General features: G+C 35.9%; 1 protein-coding gene across 1 annotated transcript; it reads right to left on the bottom strand.

The window, feature by feature from the left end:
- Positions 1–1,874: 1,874 nt before the first annotated feature.
- On the bottom strand, positions 1,875–18,541 carry LOC118277771 (uncharacterized). Its single transcript, XM_035596678.2, is given in 10 exon segments — positions 1,875–2,079; positions 3,812–3,967; positions 9,087–9,191; positions 9,663–9,788; positions 9,790–10,686; positions 14,001–14,054; positions 15,419–15,574; positions 15,937–16,041; positions 16,961–17,060; positions 17,745–18,541. Coding segments are annotated over 10 exon segments (2,550 nt in total). The 3' UTR covers positions 1,875–2,025.
- Positions 18,542–18,886: the final 345 nt, after the last annotated feature.

Below are 18,886 nucleotides of genomic sequence, written 5' to 3'. Positions count from 1 at the left end.
TCTCGGGTCAGTTTTTTTTTAAACAACAGAGCCTTTCGGAACGTTTGATCGAATATATTTCAATCAAGAGATTGTAATGACTACTTGAGTAGTTACGCGTGCGGCTGTCGGACAAGGGGTCTCTGGTTTGATTCCCGGGTCTGGCAAAGCATTACTAGAGATTTTTCGAAAAAAATCTTAGTGGTAGTACGGAGTCTGGATTTGTGCCCAGTATAGCAATAGGTTCACCCCTTATTACATGGGACGTAATGCGCACCTCCTTTAGTGATAAAAGGATAAAGGCGTGACGATACGAAATTGTAATTACAATCATTATAACGACAACATAATATAGATAAATAAAGTTACTCTTATATGTAGGAGGCCAGTCTCACCTTTACTAAAGACGCTAAAAGCTTAGCGATGCCTACAACATAAAATGAACTGCCTTACTAAAATTAGTACTGAGCTTACTTGACAAATGCGTTTGAGGCTTTTGTGTCAACTTGGAATTTATTTTTAGATCTTATGTACTGTATAAAATACTGTGTTCTTTTGATAGGAATTGGTTGTTTAGGATGGATTGGCCAAGTTATGTTATATCAGCTTTCCGCACAAAGCATTCACCATGTGGATTCTAAAAAAAAATGTGTAGATTTCAATTATTAAGAAATATGTATATGACAAGCTTTGAAAAATATTATAATAAATCAGAAGTGAATCGTTCGAATGTGTAAAAGAGAGTGTTTTTAATATAAATACTTATGTTTTAATATCAAAAATGGAGTTGTGTTTGTATGTTTTAATACCAAAAATGCAATGTAACATTCTGAAATAAAGTTCAGTTTACATTCGAATCAAACGAGATATGATGCTCTTTATACGTCATGTAAGTAAATATAAAAGGTACATTCAACTCGTACTGGAAAAACAAACACACTGCGCCACTGGACGGGACACGTCACGTGGTCACGTGTGAACAGTTTTAATACCAATATGGCGGTTAAAATGTATCGCCACGTGTTTTATTTACGTGCGTGCAATCCTGTCTTGCTGTGCCCTATTTGTCCATAATATGTTGTATAATAGTTACTACCCTTTTTTTCTCAGTAATAGCACGGAGCCTGGAATTGTGCCCAGTATATGGCAATAGGCTCACCCCCTATTACATGGGACTTAAAAGACAAATGGTGAAAAGTGGGTATACATTGTATAGCGGCATTTCGTGTCGTAATGAGCACCTCTGCCTAGCCTTTCGGGGGTAAAAAGCCGTGACGTTGAATTGCATTGCATTACTTTTTTTTAAGAGGGAAAAATTATCCAATGGCTTCTCCTGTCTTGGGCGAGGCGAAAGGGAGTGTCAGACTCTTACTGATTAAAAACCACCCCGTTCCTACTTCTGCCCTTTGAGCCGGATCCCCGGTAAACCCGCTAGGTTGTGCGCAGCTTTGGATCAGGTATCAGCCCTACTGGACTTGGGCCCACTACTACCAATAGTTACTGCTGCCTCGTTGGTCGAGTGGCCGAAAACTAGTGCGACTGCCTGACAAGGGTCTCGGGTCGGGCAAAGTATTACTGGGCATTTTTCACATTGTAAAGCGGCATTAAGTGCTGTAATGTGCACCTCTGCCTACCCCTTCAGGGATAAAAGGCGTGAAGTTACGATGCAAGAACGTTGCATAATAATTACTACTTTAACCACATAGTTAAATAGAAAAACAACATGTTAGAACGCTTTACGTAGGAAAACTTTTGTTTGAGCTTCTGTTTTCTGAAGTAAATACGAAACTTTATTGTTTTAATGTGCAAAGTTAAAGAAGAACTAACTAAGAGAGAGGAAAAATAACATGTTTTTAGTTGCAATGAGAACTAACTAAGGCTGGGGAAAAAAACAGTTTTTATTTGCAATTATTTAATATCACTTGGGAAAACACAGATATTATTATCTAGACAAACACATGCGTTCGTAAAATAAGTTAGGTACTGCTAATCTTCAAGGTAATTGCAATGCTTATTTATAGAAGTACAATTTCTTCAATTGAAATTTTAATCTTCTTTCTTCGCTACTAATGTGTAATAGCTGTAAGATCCTTTCAGTATCTGTAAAGAAAATATTTATTAGTCACCAAAAAAAAAACTGCTATAGGTTGAAATTCTTTCATTATTCATTCTCAGTACAGTACTCTTAACGGATCTTGGCAGGTCTGAACTATGTGCAGAAGGCTGCGCAATAAGTATTTTTTAGAACCAAATGAGGCGAGGTGCGGGGGGCGGCGATCTAGGCTAGAGATTGACCATTTCTAAATACAATTGACCCTTTACACTCATTGCGCAGCCTTTTGCATGTAGTTCAGACCTGCCAAGATCCATTAGAGTACTGTACTTATTTTGTCGGAAATTAATTGTAGATATTAATATCACATCCCGAGAGGAATACGTCGACTTACAAATCAACTTGTATAAGCGAGTCCCTTGTCAAAAAGTAAGCAAATGCTATTAAAATGTATAATAAGGTAAATAGTTGTGCCAGTTTTTTAAGCAGACATTGAGAAGGAACGGAATTCAATCAACGTTCCGACCCGATTCAAAATGGGGTATAGAAACCTGAAAGGTATTTTTGATGAATTTTGAGAATATGTTGCTTTGAAAACCGTATAGAAAAGGAAAGTTATTCAGATAAATCTTTTCGATTCAAACACCTAAAAATGCTACAGGTGTGCTTCTATTCAGACCAGAAAATTGAAACTTTTAAATGGAAAAGGTTTTATGAACTATTGAATCAAACTTTGCTTTGATGTCCCATTTCAAATAAATATGCGAATACATTAAAATTTTTGTATTTAAATCCTAAGCCGAAAATTAAAAAGGCTTAACCAATTCGCTACATTATTTCTATTTAACAATTTATCATAATTATAATAAAAGATTTACTTTTATTATTCCTTTTGCTAGCAAATGGAAGTATTAAGCACAAAAAAATAAATATCCACTGTTAAAAATTTCATTTTTATTGGGCACAGATTTAAAGAGGCAATTGTAATTAGCAGTTTTGAATATACTACAGAAATTATTTTTAGAATTGACATTGTACCATAAAATAACCCAACTAATTGATTTTTTATTAATGGCCATGTTTTACTGTCGCGATAATTAACCGCCATTAAATTAAATAACTACTCAATATGTTTTTCAACTGATCATAATAACATCTCGAATATTTAAATAAAAGCTCAAAAAATTTGTTCCTTTTTTATTTCAGGAAACTTAAGCGGTGCCAGAAACGAACTACTTTTATCTAATAGCCCTCTTATACACGTTCTAATAACTACAGAGTACCGCCACAAAGAGTTAGTTACATCCAAGGCTCCTACAGAACCCTTTTGTATTTTAAAATACTACTTTATCTTTTTACTGCATCAAAAGAAGTTTCACAAAAGAGCTGCGCTTTAAACATCTTTGAAAAATGCGATGAAATTTAAATTTATTCTTAGCTCTTGTTGAATGGCGGAGAAAAGATGAGATATTTGCGTTTTCATTGAATATATTAATCCAATCGTTAAATCTGGTCGCACTATTTTATTAAGATGAGTATTCTGTAGTTTAAAAAAGGGATTTATAAATAAATATCAAAAGTAAAAAGTTGGTTAGCACACTATGAGTTAATAATCGAAATGAAAACGCGTTTGGCGCTCTGATTGGCCAGCACGAACGAACCAACCAATCAGAGTGCCGAGCGCGCTGTCTTTTCGTTTTTTTTTTTTTTAACGTAAGGCAAACTCATACTAAGGGTACAAAATATTTTTGAGAAGAGTTTAGCGGTAATAGAACTTACAGCAACAAATGTAGCCATATTGAGTTTTGTAAATGGTCCAGCTTTGAAAACAATGGGTTTGCGAAGTTGGCCGCCCAGCAGAAGCAGGCTCCTGCGCGTCCGCACGTTCTGCGACCACCATGCACTGCTGTACACTCCATCATCCACTTGGTTACTCTGTTGACATCAAAAAGTCTATTGATTATTTAGGGAACAGAGAGTAAAGTTCCCTAAGCAAAAGAGGATCCTCCGACCAGGCGAGGTGATCAGCCTGGCGCGCTTTCTGCCCTACTGTTGTTCGTTGGGATTTTCTATCCGTGTTAATTCGCATGTAAACTTCGTATGTGCGATGCAGGATATTTATGACGTCATCCGTTGATTTGCTCGTCGATAGTCTATGTGCGACTTCTGTCATCTGTCACTTGTCAGTGTCGCCACAATTATAATCTTGACAAATAAAGCGATCCTCTCGGACCAGTGATTTTCTGTTTAGCCAACAACCCAATCATTTAACAGTTTAGACATATTCAAATTGTATTTGCTATCTAGATGACAGTACCTTGGGCGACGATGTAGATACAGTTAGAAATAATTATATTTTTATAAATAACTTCACGCCATTGACTGAATAGTATTCTTAAGATTTAGAAGAAGATTTTAGGAATATTACCTAACTTAAAAAATAGACGCGGTGAATAAAAATTAAAGGCTGAAAGTTGAATTAAACAAAAAATTAAATTAAAAATTTAAAAAGCCCCCGGCATAAAAACTTAATTTCCCTTTAAAAAGTAAAAAATAATAAAAGAAACTTAATCTTAAAGTACCTAAAAATGTACTTAATAATTCTAAAAAAAAAAAATACGTGGCGTTGGGGGACCGCTCCTAATTATTTCTTACTTATCTACGATTTTTACCTAAGTATCACATGCTTGGTGTTAACATTAAAGTAAATTGATGTTTAAGTACTTAATTACTATAACGCAGAAAATAGAAGTATAGCGGCGCGGGCGGCGGTGTGCAGTCCATATTCATGCGGCCTTCGTAAAGAGGAGAATGATAAGCCAGGACATTTGAGATTTTTAGACTACACAGCCAAGATTGATGGCGTAGACGTAACTGTTAAATCTATCGTAGAAAAAATACAGGCTAAGAAAATTGAAATAAATTATTGGGGTACAGATCAATTATTGTGGAATTGATAACTTTATTTAGATCCTTCTATGATGAAGTGCGTACTGGTAACTAGATTTAGAGTCCGGGAATCCGTGGCCAAACGCGGGGTAAAACGTACAAAAGACGGTTTTGTTTCAGTAAATAAACAGCAAGGAAACACCCAAAATATTTCTCAATATGGTTTGACAAATCAACACATTGCACTCCTACAAGGAATAAACTTTGGCACCAGAACGAAGGACAGGTGTGCTCCGAAGCTTAGGGCCACTAACTCAAGCTATATTATTAATCATGGAGGATACATTTTTTGATAAACTCAAATCCGCAATGGGGAACCGTCTTCAGATGCTTCCAATGGCGTCTGTTCGGAGCAGTAACGGAATCATAGCGCGATCAAAATATATAATATATAATAAAAATAATATTATTATTTAAAGTTGTCAGGGGGCTCTATAGATCGGGTTGGGATCGAGATAGATCGCGCTATGGTTTCGTTACCTCAATTTGGTTAGGTCCGGCGTCAATTTGACGTCCGGCGAGTACAAGCAACGCCTCTAGCGGGAATAAGTGATAATAATAATAAAGTGAAGTGCAGTAACTGTGGTGTTTGTGTGAATATGATATCCCTCTGAAGCCGACCCTCTGAGTTCTGTTCAGCGTCAGAAATAATTGCTGCACTCAAGGAAGCGAATCATCCAGGGAATGTTTCGGGAGTTATGAAAGAGCTAGGTGATATTTTACTTTTGACTACCTACTGCACGCTCAACACAGAAAATATATTTCCATCTTTTATTGTTCTATTATTATTGTTCTTAAAAAGGAGATATTGAGTACAGAGTAGCAGTATAATTTAATACTATTAATTTTACTTTACGCTTTACTTAATACTATTGCTCATATCTCGGTCGTTGAAAAATATCCTCTCAGCCTCCAAGACGCGTCTCTCTTTAAAGATTATGTTCCCGCTAATGCAACCTACATTGTACGCGAACTGACACTAACAGTGCTGGCTGCCACTCACAATTTCTTCATTACGAACAAACGTCAAGCAAACGGTCCGACAGGCGCTTCTTTACTACATTTTTATGTATTAATTCTAACATTATAACTCTTTTGTGAACCCCATTTTATATTTATGTTGTTCCGAACATAGTTGGGCACCCACATTATCGATTTTGTAAGTGTGGGAGAGCCATGCTTCGGCACGAATGGGCCGGCTCGACCGGAGTGATACCACGGCCTCACAGAAAACCGAAGTGAAACAACGCTTGCGTTGTGTGAGTGAGGTTACCGGAGGCCCAATTCCCCCCTCCCCAATAAATTCCCAATCCCCAAAAAACCGGCAACGCATTTGTAATGCCTATGGTGTTTCAAGTGTGTATGGGCGGCAGCTATTGCTTACCATCAGGTGATACGTCTGCTCGTTTACCGGGTTGTTTTATAAAAAAAAAAACTTGTTTAGGTCTCGTTATGTATTTTTTCCATTCATTTCACCAAAAGACATCACCCCATCTTGTGGAAAAAAATATCAAATTATTAGATGCTAGGTATATTATCTTTACTTTGAATATCGAATGTGGCTCTCGGGACTAAACTAAGATCAGCCTATGGGGTCTTGGCGTTTACAAAAATTCAAATGCCACTGCAAAGGCAAAACTATAATATCCAGATTGCCAATTATACAGACAAATAAACAAACTGAGGACGAAGAGCTCCAGGAAACAAAAAGAAAGAAAAAGAAATCCCACAGACGTTAGGGTACCCTAAATTATACAATTTAAGACCACAGAATGTTTGCATGTCACACTATTATGACAAGTTCCATAACTTGTCATAGTAGATCCATATCTACTGCTATTAGCTTAACACCTAAAATGTATCAACACTTTCGCAAATAAAATAATTTGAATTTGATAAACCACATATTTTGTACTTTGATTAACAACATAACAGTATTATTGTTACCTCTTTCTTTATAATATTATTTTTAGATAAGGTTTACATATAAACAGAAATTTAATTTAATAAAGACACTGTGACTAAAATAACATTTCCAACAAAAGATAAATAGCTTACTACGAAATTAATATCAATTTGAGAAAGGTATAGTTTTGAAAACCGTCAACTTGTTTGCCGGAAAAAGGGTATAAAATAAGGTATGAAATAATCCTTATAAGGGTCGTACCTGTCCCAAAAAAGTTTTACTAATTTGGGCTCATAAATAAACCTAGTGGGAGCGCGTCTAAAAATAAACTAAAATCTGGGTAAAATTGAATCATGTGATGGTTTCTTTGAGAAAATATTTTTATGTCTGTCTGTTAACGCATCATGCAAAAACTAAAGGTCCGATCACGATGAAACTTGGTATAATTATACTTTAAAACAAAACATTTTTTTAATAAAAAGAGTAACGATGGAGTTCCTTGCTCGTTCTTCTCCATTTGAAGCTACACTTTGGAACGAGCGCCTAGCTTCACTGACAGACAGACTGACGGACAATTTAATTTGACGTTTCAAAAGTGCCTAATTTAGGATTAATTAAAGTAAATGCTTTAACTTTTACTTTAATATCCTGGGCGCAACACTGAGTACATTTTATCCCGAAAAACGTTTACCTACGTGAATTATACTGAAGATTACTTGTATAACAACACATTACAATGTTTATTTCATTCTTTCCAGCTCTCATATAATCCACAAACATAAGTTAAAAGATTGCGATAGTGCATTAAGATGATTGCTCGTACCAAGTCTAAGGTTATTATATTTTTCTCCGTTTAATGTCGATTTTAGTAGCTACAGAAGATTATAATATTTTACTTTATCTAAAAGAAAGGGACATTTTGTTTATATTTTATGATATTTTCAACGGTATCACTGCCGTCCGAATCTTGGCAATTTTATTGACCCCAAGGTGGGATATCCTCATGGAGTCCTCTCGCCCGGGAAGGACGAAAGGGACTGTCAGACTCTTACTGACTAAAACTCACCCCAGTGTCCCGTGTCAAACGTGGGTACGAGAGTGCAGAGGGAAAAGAAATTCTTCCTCAGCCCCCGAACTCGTGGCGGCCTGTCTTGCCACCTCAAGATGCACAGAGGAATGAGGTATTGATCTCTTCCGTGCTACATCTCAGAGACGCGCGTGATAACAACACTCGCCCCTATCTCGGGTCCTTTAGAACCGAGTGACGAGGACTTCCCCAAGTCCACCGTCCCCGGACCCATTTAGGGGGGTCGAAAGAGAGCAATTTCTGCTCTCCTCCAAAATGTTAAATTTAATATATAAGCCAAAAACATAATTCGTAAAGAAATGTTTAAAAACCGTTTTGATGGTCGGATTTACAGGGATTTCTCTTTTTGCCAGTAAATTACATAAAGGATTGCTTTGACACCCGTCATTAAATCAAGCTTAAAGTGTTTTTCCAAACATAAGCCTCAAAATTGCTATAATTTCGTACGCATTTTTATGTAACTTTGTTAAAATAAAACCATGAAGTTATACACTATACAGTGCTAGGGGTCTGATTTCAGATACTTTAATACTCGTGTTGTGTGTTAAATAGCGACTTGTAACATATAGAATGGTCACTGTTTTTAAGAAAAGAAAATATAATAAGTGAGTTTGTATATTTGTTACTCAATCACGACAAAATGGCTGAAGGGATCGGGATGAAATTCAGAACAAGGGTAGGTTGTGTGGGTTGCAGTGCGGACGAAGCCGCTGGCTTAAGCTAGTATACGTATCGTACGTAACGTCACGCCTTTTATCCCCGAAGGGGTAGGCAGAGGTGCAAATTACGTCAAGTAAGAAAGTGAACCTAATGTATTTTGTATATTGTTTTTTTTTATATCACCTGATGGTATGCGATCAGCGCTGAAAATATAACAATAAAATAATAAAACCATAATACAAACCAATAAAACAAGGGACATTTTTCTAAGTTTTTACGCTTAATATAATTATCGTCGATGAATGTTTTTTGTCAATAATAAGATATTTGTTACAATCGATTTTTTATAGTGTTAAAAAAGATGAAAACCGAACAATTTCCATTACCAAAATTACGTCTAAGATGAAAAAGCCTGACGACAATACAAAATAAAAATGTTGTAGTATACTAACCAAATACAATACGTCGTTGCTATGCCAGCAATATAAAAATAGCTGAGCGATGAGAGCCATCAGATATTCCGCAATCCATATTTGTTGCATAGTAGTTGTTCCTTCCTAGAAATCAAAAAAATCATCCGAACATAGAACCTTATTTTTTTGAAGTCGATAATAATGACTAAATTTTATGAATAACCAGACGTTGCGTAGTATGTAGTCGAGTTAGGTTAGTTTTGAAATTTCACATGAAATGTCATTTATACTTCTGGACGGGTATTTTTAATAAAGATCGTTTTAAAATTCTGGCTTGAACCTTCATACCCGTAATATGCCTGAGGACGTTAGAATGAAATATACCTATTTGTCTACACGTGCAAATCAAAGGACTACACATTTGACATAAGCCTTAATACCAGAAACTGCTAAAAATCGTAGGTGAGATAGAGTATACAGGAAGTACACACATACACTCCAACTTGACAATAGAGGACATTACAACAATTTTGTAGAGAAAAGCATATTAGTCTAATACTGAATGAACACGAAGGTACCTTTGAAATTATGGTATTTAACAAGATAGGTACTTACCGTGGTCAACTGCGCAGCACTGGCACAAATCATAAGAGAACAGATGATGACGTATAGAAACATAACCGGAGAAAGTAATGAATTCAGTACTGCAGCATATCTGTAAAACAATAAATGAAGACATTTTTAGAAGCAGAAAAAACACAATACAAAATAATAAAACCATTCAATTTTGTTATTTCACAGAGTAAATAAACAATATCACTTACTTTACCAAGTACAAATGATGCAAATGACACTCCTTAATCCTTTTTACTGTTTCATCATAATTAATTAGCTCATTACCATCGCCAAACAGCCGTGAGCAATTTGCTGAAAGTACTTTTAGCTGTCCCGCAAAAAAAGTCATTATTACCACGGCTGTAGAGTCGAAATTTGCTACGACTATACCGCCGTATACACAAGCAGACATTTGGTAGAACGTTGCTACCCAGAAACCGATGCCTCGTGTTCTGTCGAAAGGAGTCCAAGAGCTCATTATTTCTGGATAGGGTAAAGTACCGTTTCTAATATTATGGCGATAAGTAGGAGAGGACCAGTATATGAGAAGTGGAGCTAGGCTGACTATTACAACAGTAGCAGTGACCAAGCTCCAATAAAGATAAGTGACTCTTCTAGCGTACTGCACATATTTAAATATGATTTTGTTAATAGTGTCATCTTTCTTGGCTAATTGGGAGCGTTCTAATTCAGAGACATAATCGAACAGTTCTTTCCAAGTATTCTGCCAGAAGACCAGATTGCAGGCTTTGAAAACGCAGACAGTGCTCAGCATTGTCAAAGACAAGTTCCTCATCGCCATTTCAAGGTCGTTCCGTATCACCCAAAGCTCTACGTATTGTGATAAAACCAGGATAAATGCCACAAAATGCACCAAATTATGCAAAAAGTTTTTAAGACGATCTTTTTCCCAAAGACCGCCATATCGAAGCATTGAGATAATAGGCCCCAATAAAGGATTATTTGGGTCTTCTGATACATTTAAGAATTTAAAGACCATTTTCAAATTAGAACGAACGTTCTCCTGGATGTGGCAAAAATATAATGTGAAATTCACGTAATACTCGTACACTTGAAGGCTAATTCATCATTTATGAATATCAGTTACTATACCAATCCTCTGGCATGGCCTGTTTTAGAGAGCTTGTTTGGTTTAAAAAATATAATTAGTGCAACTAATGACATTTGTGTAGATCTAGATTTATAGCTTAGCCATAAAAACAAAAACCCTCAACTGGTTATGGAAATCCGAAGTATTTTTAATAGAAATGTATATTTCAAGGCTCGAATATGAGAAAATGAAGCAGCATTTTCTCCTCCATATTAAAATTGTACACTGACCTCTATATTTTACGAGTTGATCCAGTACCGAGCTGTACTGACGGACCTACATCATTTGCAAGAGTTTTTATCTCGAAAACTACAGAATGAATGGACCCACTAGGTACTATGAATGCAGATTCTAGACGAGTTTTAATCAAGTCTTTTGTGTGAAATCCTCGCAGTTTGTATGTCATTAAGAGCTACAATTCTGCTTCCATTCGGTAATAGAGTTTTAGTCGAATTACTCTTATTTTGTTTGTGTATGTTTCGTGGAATAATTTATCAAGGCTTTGTTTTGTATGCTTGATTGTGTTTTGGGAACAAGTTTCGTTGGAATTTGAGGAAATTGATATCATTATTTAATGCGATGTTGATATAACGGAACACTATTTATATTAACTTGAGGGTTGAGAGTGCTTTTCACTCAATTTGTGGGTAAAATTTTTCCTTAATAATACTATTGTTTTTGGACTACATTAGTATATGAATAAAAAAATATTAACCGGTAAATATGGAGATAAAGAGATAAATAGAGTTTATTTGCAAAAATGGGTTATATAAGAAAATGTGGTGTGTTACATTGCGAGCTCGGCCATATTTTACCAGGAGGGATGCAAATCTAAAAAAAATATAATAATTAAAATTTAAGGAAAATGATGTGAACAAATGGAAAACGATACTAAATAGAAATTACGACTTGTTACTATTCGATTAATTAGAATATCATTTAACTTGCGAATAAAACTAATTCCAACTATTCATACACAATTTATAGAGTTTTTACAATAATTTTATAAATACCTATTTTGCTTATAATACATTCATGTTTTCAGCATTTAGGCAAATAAGAATGATGAACAAACAATCATACGAACGAATAAACAGAGTGTAAATAATGGGCGGACAGATGTCACAATACACAAAACAAATTGGTACTTAGCATACAAAACAGTAGGTTGTTTGTTAAATAGCCAATTTTTTTTTTGCACAGTGACAACTGACTATTTGGGCTTCACAAATTGTACCATTTTCGCGAATATGGCAAGGTAATTGTTGGTTTTTCACGTCAATCTGATGGAGAGCTGTCGGAAAATGTGTTTTCTTTGTTTATTTTTGTTATGAATTCGTGTTTTAATGTGTTATTAGTGTGACTGGTACCTATTATGTTTGATTTTGTTTTGACGTTTGTGTTTGATTGGAAGTAACATAGTAGGGATGATGACGGGGTATGATAATTAAAATCTATTTAGTCCGTCAGTTAGGTAATGAAAAAATATACACGTATTTTTTTATTTTTTCATATAGGATAACAATACTTAGATAAAACGAATCAAAGTTAGTGTCTAATATTTCAAATTAGCAGACATTAAAATAAAAATGAGTCATCTACTCTATTGCATGTACTTAAGCATTACTATTAAGTAAAAGAAAGCATGATTTTGGTGATAAATAATATTATTTATCTTATAAAATGTATTAGAATAGCGAAATTAAAACAGTATAAGAGGTGAACTTTATTTGCACATTTCAACAATCAGTTAAATATATTCGATTTAAAATGAAATAGCGTTTAATTTAAATCATTACAATGAAAAGTATTTGAGTCCAGTAGAATATTTAATTTTAAAATCCTTAAAATATGTTATAAAACTCAGCATAAACAATTATTAGTTTCTCTTTTGAAGTAAAATCTGACATAAAGCTAAATATTATCCTATTTTTGGTGTACCTCTAGAAATTAGCGTACCTACTATTAATTCTGACTACAAAGCTTATCTACTACCTTTGATCATGTTTCTGAAAACGTTACCTCATATTTTATAATAATATTACCAAGAATGATTTTTTATGGAATAGGCAAACGAGCAGACAGGTCACTTGATAGCAAGTGATCATGGACAACCGTAACACCAGGGGCGTTAGTCTGTTATTACAATTGTGTCAGAATGGTCGATCACTGAGCAGTGCGAGAGGGACGGAGCTATACAACCTACATAGCTTCGTCCCTCTCGCACTGCTTAATTGTAATAGCAGACTAAGGCCCCAGAGGAGTCACAGGTGCATTGGCGAACTGTGACAAAGTAATGCGCTCTTTTCATAAAGGTTTTTAAAATCATCACACTATAATAGTAAAAAAGTGCAAATAAGTTTGTTTGGATGTTTGTCCGTCAATCACATTGAAACTACTGAACGGATTTTGATGAAATTTGGTATACAGACAGGATATGAGCTAATTTGGGTGATTTTATCTCACGGGAACGCAGTCGAAGCCCCTTGTACAAGCTAGTTTGATTATATACTGTACAATAATAATAAATAAACTACTAGCCGTAAGTGAGGACAGAATTCTGTTAGCATAGTTTTGCAAAGATCCGACTAAGATCACCTTTAATTGAACATGCAGAGACTAAGGGATCAAAAAGTCGTTGTTTTCACTTGCATTTATTACAATGACTTGCTTGTACGAACTAATTTATTTATAAATACATACAATGGTTTATCTATATATACAATTTAGATTTTATTTACTCGAGTCTACGTGCCGTTGACCCGAAATTTGTGAATATGAAATTGCAAAATAACAAACAAGAATTAATTGTTTTAAACTGATAGCTAAGCGGTTCACCTCGCATTTAAATAAGCAAATGTATTCATCAATAAGATTAAATAAATTGTGTGTTTCAATGAATTAAGTATAAATATGAAAGCATAAATACTGACATTGACAGCTAACATTTATAATTTTCTTGGATTATCTCCATTTTCTATATTATGAAGAAACTAAATAAGTAAAGTTAAGTCAGGGCAAAGTACAGCCAAGGAAGCATGAACATTTAATTGTTGATACTCTTTTTGTTTTAGATTAGTAAGCATTTCTTTAGTTATGTTTTGTTTAAAAAACTAACTATTGTATTTTACAAATAAAGCTCTTTTTGTTTTAGACGAATCACATTATTGTTATTTGCTTATAGAACCAATCCTAATCTTATAAATGTTTTATGTGCTATTAATTCAATTTTCTTGCATTTGAGAGAATAGAGTGAAGAAACTGTAGGAGCCTTTCATGATCTGAAAAAAAAGAAGACAACTTATATTTGAAATGGTTAATGTGAGATACGAAAGACGTTATTTATCCAAAATACACTTGGAAGCAAGAAAGGGGAGCCACTATAAATATACTTAGATACAAGTATTTTGTTAATTGGTAACGTATGCTGTATACAAAGCATTTAATTTAATTTAAAATGGGAGTATTTAGTTGAAAAACGCATATTTTTTTTAAAGTTATATGGTTCTAAAAATTAAAACGTAATCTCTATTGGCTCCATTTCTTGGCTCCCGAGTATATTTATCATAATGTGATCGACTCGGGAAGCAAAAACAAGAAGACACGTCATATGTTTTGTTATTTAGGTATACAATGTTGTCTCACGTGACGTCCTGCATGAGCGATCGAGACGCGAAGGCGATTCGTTGCAGCGCAGCGCGAAAACAACAAATCGAAATACCTATACATTTTTTTTTCTTTTTTTTTATAAAAAACGTTGCCCCACATTAGGATTTTCTCCTGTGTCGTGGGTGCGTTTACAAACATTCACGTTCACATACACATCACACCCAGACCCGGAACAACAATATGTGGATCACACAAAGAGTTGCTCCGTGCGGGAATCGAATCCGCTACACATTGCACGGCAGCCAGTTGCCCAGCCACCGCGCAAACCGTGCAGTCACATTGAGCACATGGGATGCAGTGAGTTGCTGCATAGGATGCTGTTTATAATGTCCGAAACAGAAACAAAACGAAACGATTCACATGCACGTATGACATAGCCGCCGCGTCACACCGCATCGCGTTGAATTCGCGTGTCACCGCACCGCTTCGCGTTCGCTTCTAGACCGCTCACGCAGAACGTCGCGTCATACTTGCGCTTGACTATGTCATAAGTGCGTTTAGAAGCACATCATTTTCATATCATTGAGATCTGGGGGCACGGGAGTACCCCCGCTAAAACGAGCCAAGCGAAGCGCAAAGGCACTACCTACCTTTTCTCGAAGCAGTTCGTCGTATTTTTGAACCTTCATACCGTATCACCGTGCGGCCGACTCACTAGTTACGTCTACGGATTGCACGCCTACATACTTTTTTTTTTTTTTTTGAGGGGGCAAAATCATCCAATGGCTTTTCTCGCCTTGGGCGAGGCGAGAGGGAGTGTCAGACTCTTACTGACTAAAAACCACCCCGTTCCTACTCCTGCTTTTCGAACCGGAGCCCCGGTAAACCCGCTAGGTAGTCCGCAGCTCCGGATACGCCTACATACTTGGCTCCACAATAGATCTGATTACTTTTTGACAGCGCGAGGTATATGGTCTCGTCTTGGCAACATTTAACATGAAATGTTTTTGTGGGATACATTATATTGAATACTTACTTCAATAAAAGTAGGTATAGACAGTGTAGTGTATGGACCAGCATCTAATATCAGAGGATGATTTAGTTTTCCAGCCAATAGCAAGAGTTGTTTGCGCACACGCACATTGCTCTTCCACCAATCACTGCTGTAGATCCCTCTGTCAACAAGCTTACTCTGGAATTGTAAATATGAGTTGCTTGAGTGACACACTTCATATAATACAACTCCGATGAAAGAGGGACTAGTGATAATTTTACATTATGTTAAATGTGAATCACCTATACACGGTACATATAACTCTTTAAGGAGGGATACTCATCAAATGACTTCTCCCTCCTTGGGCGAGGCGAGAGGGAGTGTCAATCTCTTACTAACTAAAAACCACCGCGTTCCTACTTCTGCCTTTCGAGCCGGAGCCCCGGTAAACCCGCTAGTTAGTCCGTGACTCTAGGAAAGATACAGAGTGATAGTATGGTAATTTAGTTGTACAAATGTTTTACTTACTTACTTTTACGAAAAAAAAACTAATAACTTACATGAAGAGTCACTTCATTGCTATGCCAACAATACAAAAACAGTTGTGAAATTAAACCAGACGTGTACTGAAACACCCAAAGCTTTTGCGAGGCAGTAGCTTCTTTCTAAAAACAAAATTGTATATGTAAAATATTATTTTTTAAGGTAAACTCATATAATTATTATACGTCAGTGTTCATTACGGAATCAAAAGCCGGGTACAGACTTAAGTCTTGTAATATGTAATACAACATGAAAGGAGCATTTAATAAACCGAACGCAGGGCGAGCACGAACCGAACATGTCGTGCGAGCATTTGTTTCCAGCTTGCACGCGGTGAACATAGCTTAGTCTGCCAAGAGCACGCGTTCCGCGGTCCAACACACACAACCTTATGCTTTTTTTTTATGAAACATGCCGGTAATCGAGCAGACGTATTACCTGATGGTAAGCAATCGCCGCCGCCCATGGACACTTGAAACACCAGAGGTTTTACAAGTGCGTTACCGGCTTTTTGGGAGTTAGGAATTTAAGGGTTGTTGTTCGGGAATGGGGATGGGGAAGATTGGGAAGGGGGGAATTGGGCCTCCGGTAACCTCACTCACACAACGTAAGTCTGTACCCGGCATAATATCAAGTCAATAATTATGTTATCAGCTTACTCACGTAACTGTTTGACGAAGAACTCGACTAGTTTCAAACCATGTAAGAGACTCATATTCATGACCAACATTCAGCGACGCATGACGCGGCTAATATTGGCGACTCGAGTTTCGTATTTTCAGTAGTAGCGCAACAATCGCCTCGTCTAGCATGGCTTGAACTAGTTGGCGTCAAACAGTTACGAGAGTAACCCTATAACATAATAATTAATTTAGTATGTCTCACAAAAGTAATAATAAAAACTTCTACTCAATTTATGAAAAATCAAAATTAAATTAATCCGAAGCAGTGAAAGGTTAAGCAATTTTTAATTATTTCAAACTAGAAGCCATATAATTTCGACGTTGACGCTAACTAATTAACGTCAAATAAATTACTCACGGAACTAAACTGCACCACGCTACCGCAAATTGTTATGGAGCACATTAGTACATAAACAAACATGGTGGGCGATAGCAGAGAGTTGAAAACTGAAGAGTGCCTATAAAATAAAATACTTTATTTAAACAGTATTTGGATTAGTTTTTTTATAAAGTAAAATAAACCTAATCAATATTAAGTCTTTGACTGCCAATAGAAAACTGTTGAAGGCAAATCCTCCGCTAACGTCGGTCACCGGTGAACACTACGGCGTTCAATGTGTTAATCGTTAACCTTAATTTTTATAATGTTATCGACTTACTAACGTAACTGTTTGACGAAGAGCTTGACTAGTTTCGAGCTATGCTAGAGGCTCATATTCATGAGCAGCATTCCGCGAAACACGACGCGGCGATTGTCGTGCTGTTACTGTGAATATGAGCCTCTAGCATGGCTTGAAACTAATCGAGTTCCTCGGCTTACTCACGTAAGCCGATAAAATAATAATTAACTTTGTATATCTCACGAAATTTATAATAACATTAAAATCGTTAACCGTTTAAAGATATGGTTATTGGTTATTGCAGATTTTAGCGTAAATTATGATAGTTAGACTTCATTATAGTTTAATCAAGTCTTCAACAAATTAGATTAATTTAAGATGATCTTAATTTTGGCAACCTAATGTAAAGCCTTCAAACTTTTAATTCAGATAAAGAAACTGAACTCCCAAATTAGTTTCGTCGATCCAATCAACGGGGTAAAGCACTTACAACGGATCCATAAAAACTTATGAAGCACTTACTTCAATAAGACATTATGATGTCTATGGCACTCTTTGAGCCTATCTAACACGTCTTGTGTCGAAGTTACATCGTCAAATAGGCTGTTACATTTCTCCCTTAGTATAATCATCTGGCCTTTCAGATAAGACATGATAGCAACAGCGTTCATATCGTACACAGCTAGAACTCCAGAACCTTGACTTCCCATAATGATGTGTACAATTACGCTTATCAAATATCCAGGCATCCTTTCGTTATCAAACGGAAACCAAGAACACAGAATCTGTGGTAACGGTTCCATTCCCATTCGTATCTCTTCTCGGTAAGAATGCGACGATACGTACTTCAATAAGGGCGTTAGTATTAAAAGGAAATTTGTTATAAGTACCATCGTCCAAAACATGTATGTTATAATCCTAGTATACTTTGTATAGTCTTCCATATGCTTCTGGATTATAGGATCTCCGTTTTTTATTTCTTTTAGTTCTTCTTCAGAAATGGACTGTGCGAGCTTCCTCCATTCACTCTGCCAAAAAACGTAGGAGAAACATTTTGCTAGACAAATAACACTGAGGACAGTAAGAGACATATTGTTCAAAACTTTATTAATATCGTGCCTGACGAAATAAAGATCGACAAATTGACTTGTTACGAAAAAGAATGTTGTTAGATGTATCAAATTGTAAACGACCGTTCGAAATTTGCCCCCAGTTTGCCAGAGGCCAAATAAATACAATCCCTTCAAAGTTGGACCCAATAAAGGATTTTTAGGATCCTCTAACCGCTTGGTGTATTTTATGACCTTTTTTAGAAACATGCTTCTTTGTGTGAGCACTGAAAACGTTAAAGCGTAAATGTGCTATAATGTGCTTTACAAGGGGTTAATTTCTTCAATTGTCCAATTAGCAAATCGGTTAGAATGTTCAATTTCATTTATTTCTTCGCACAAAGCCGTGCTGTAAATTGTTCGCAAATTAACCCTTTTTGTTGGGTTCCGTCGTTATTTAGGTACAAAGCAAATATAATTTTCTGATCAAATCAAGTGTCTACCACTAAGTTTGACCTTATTAACTAAATTAAGTACTAGAATAAAAGTAATACGCGCATTTGGGAGTTATTACATTTTTATTGTGTTTGTAATGTGCGGGTTATGATCAAAATT

Source organism: Spodoptera frugiperda, chromosome 18 (genome assembly GCF_023101765.2).
Source record: "Spodoptera frugiperda isolate SF20-4 chromosome 18, AGI-APGP_CSIRO_Sfru_2.0, whole genome shotgun sequence".
NCBI lineage: Eukaryota > Metazoa > Arthropoda > Insecta > Lepidoptera > Noctuidae > Spodoptera > Spodoptera frugiperda.
This window is presented reverse-complemented; position numbering and strand designations above follow the sequence as displayed.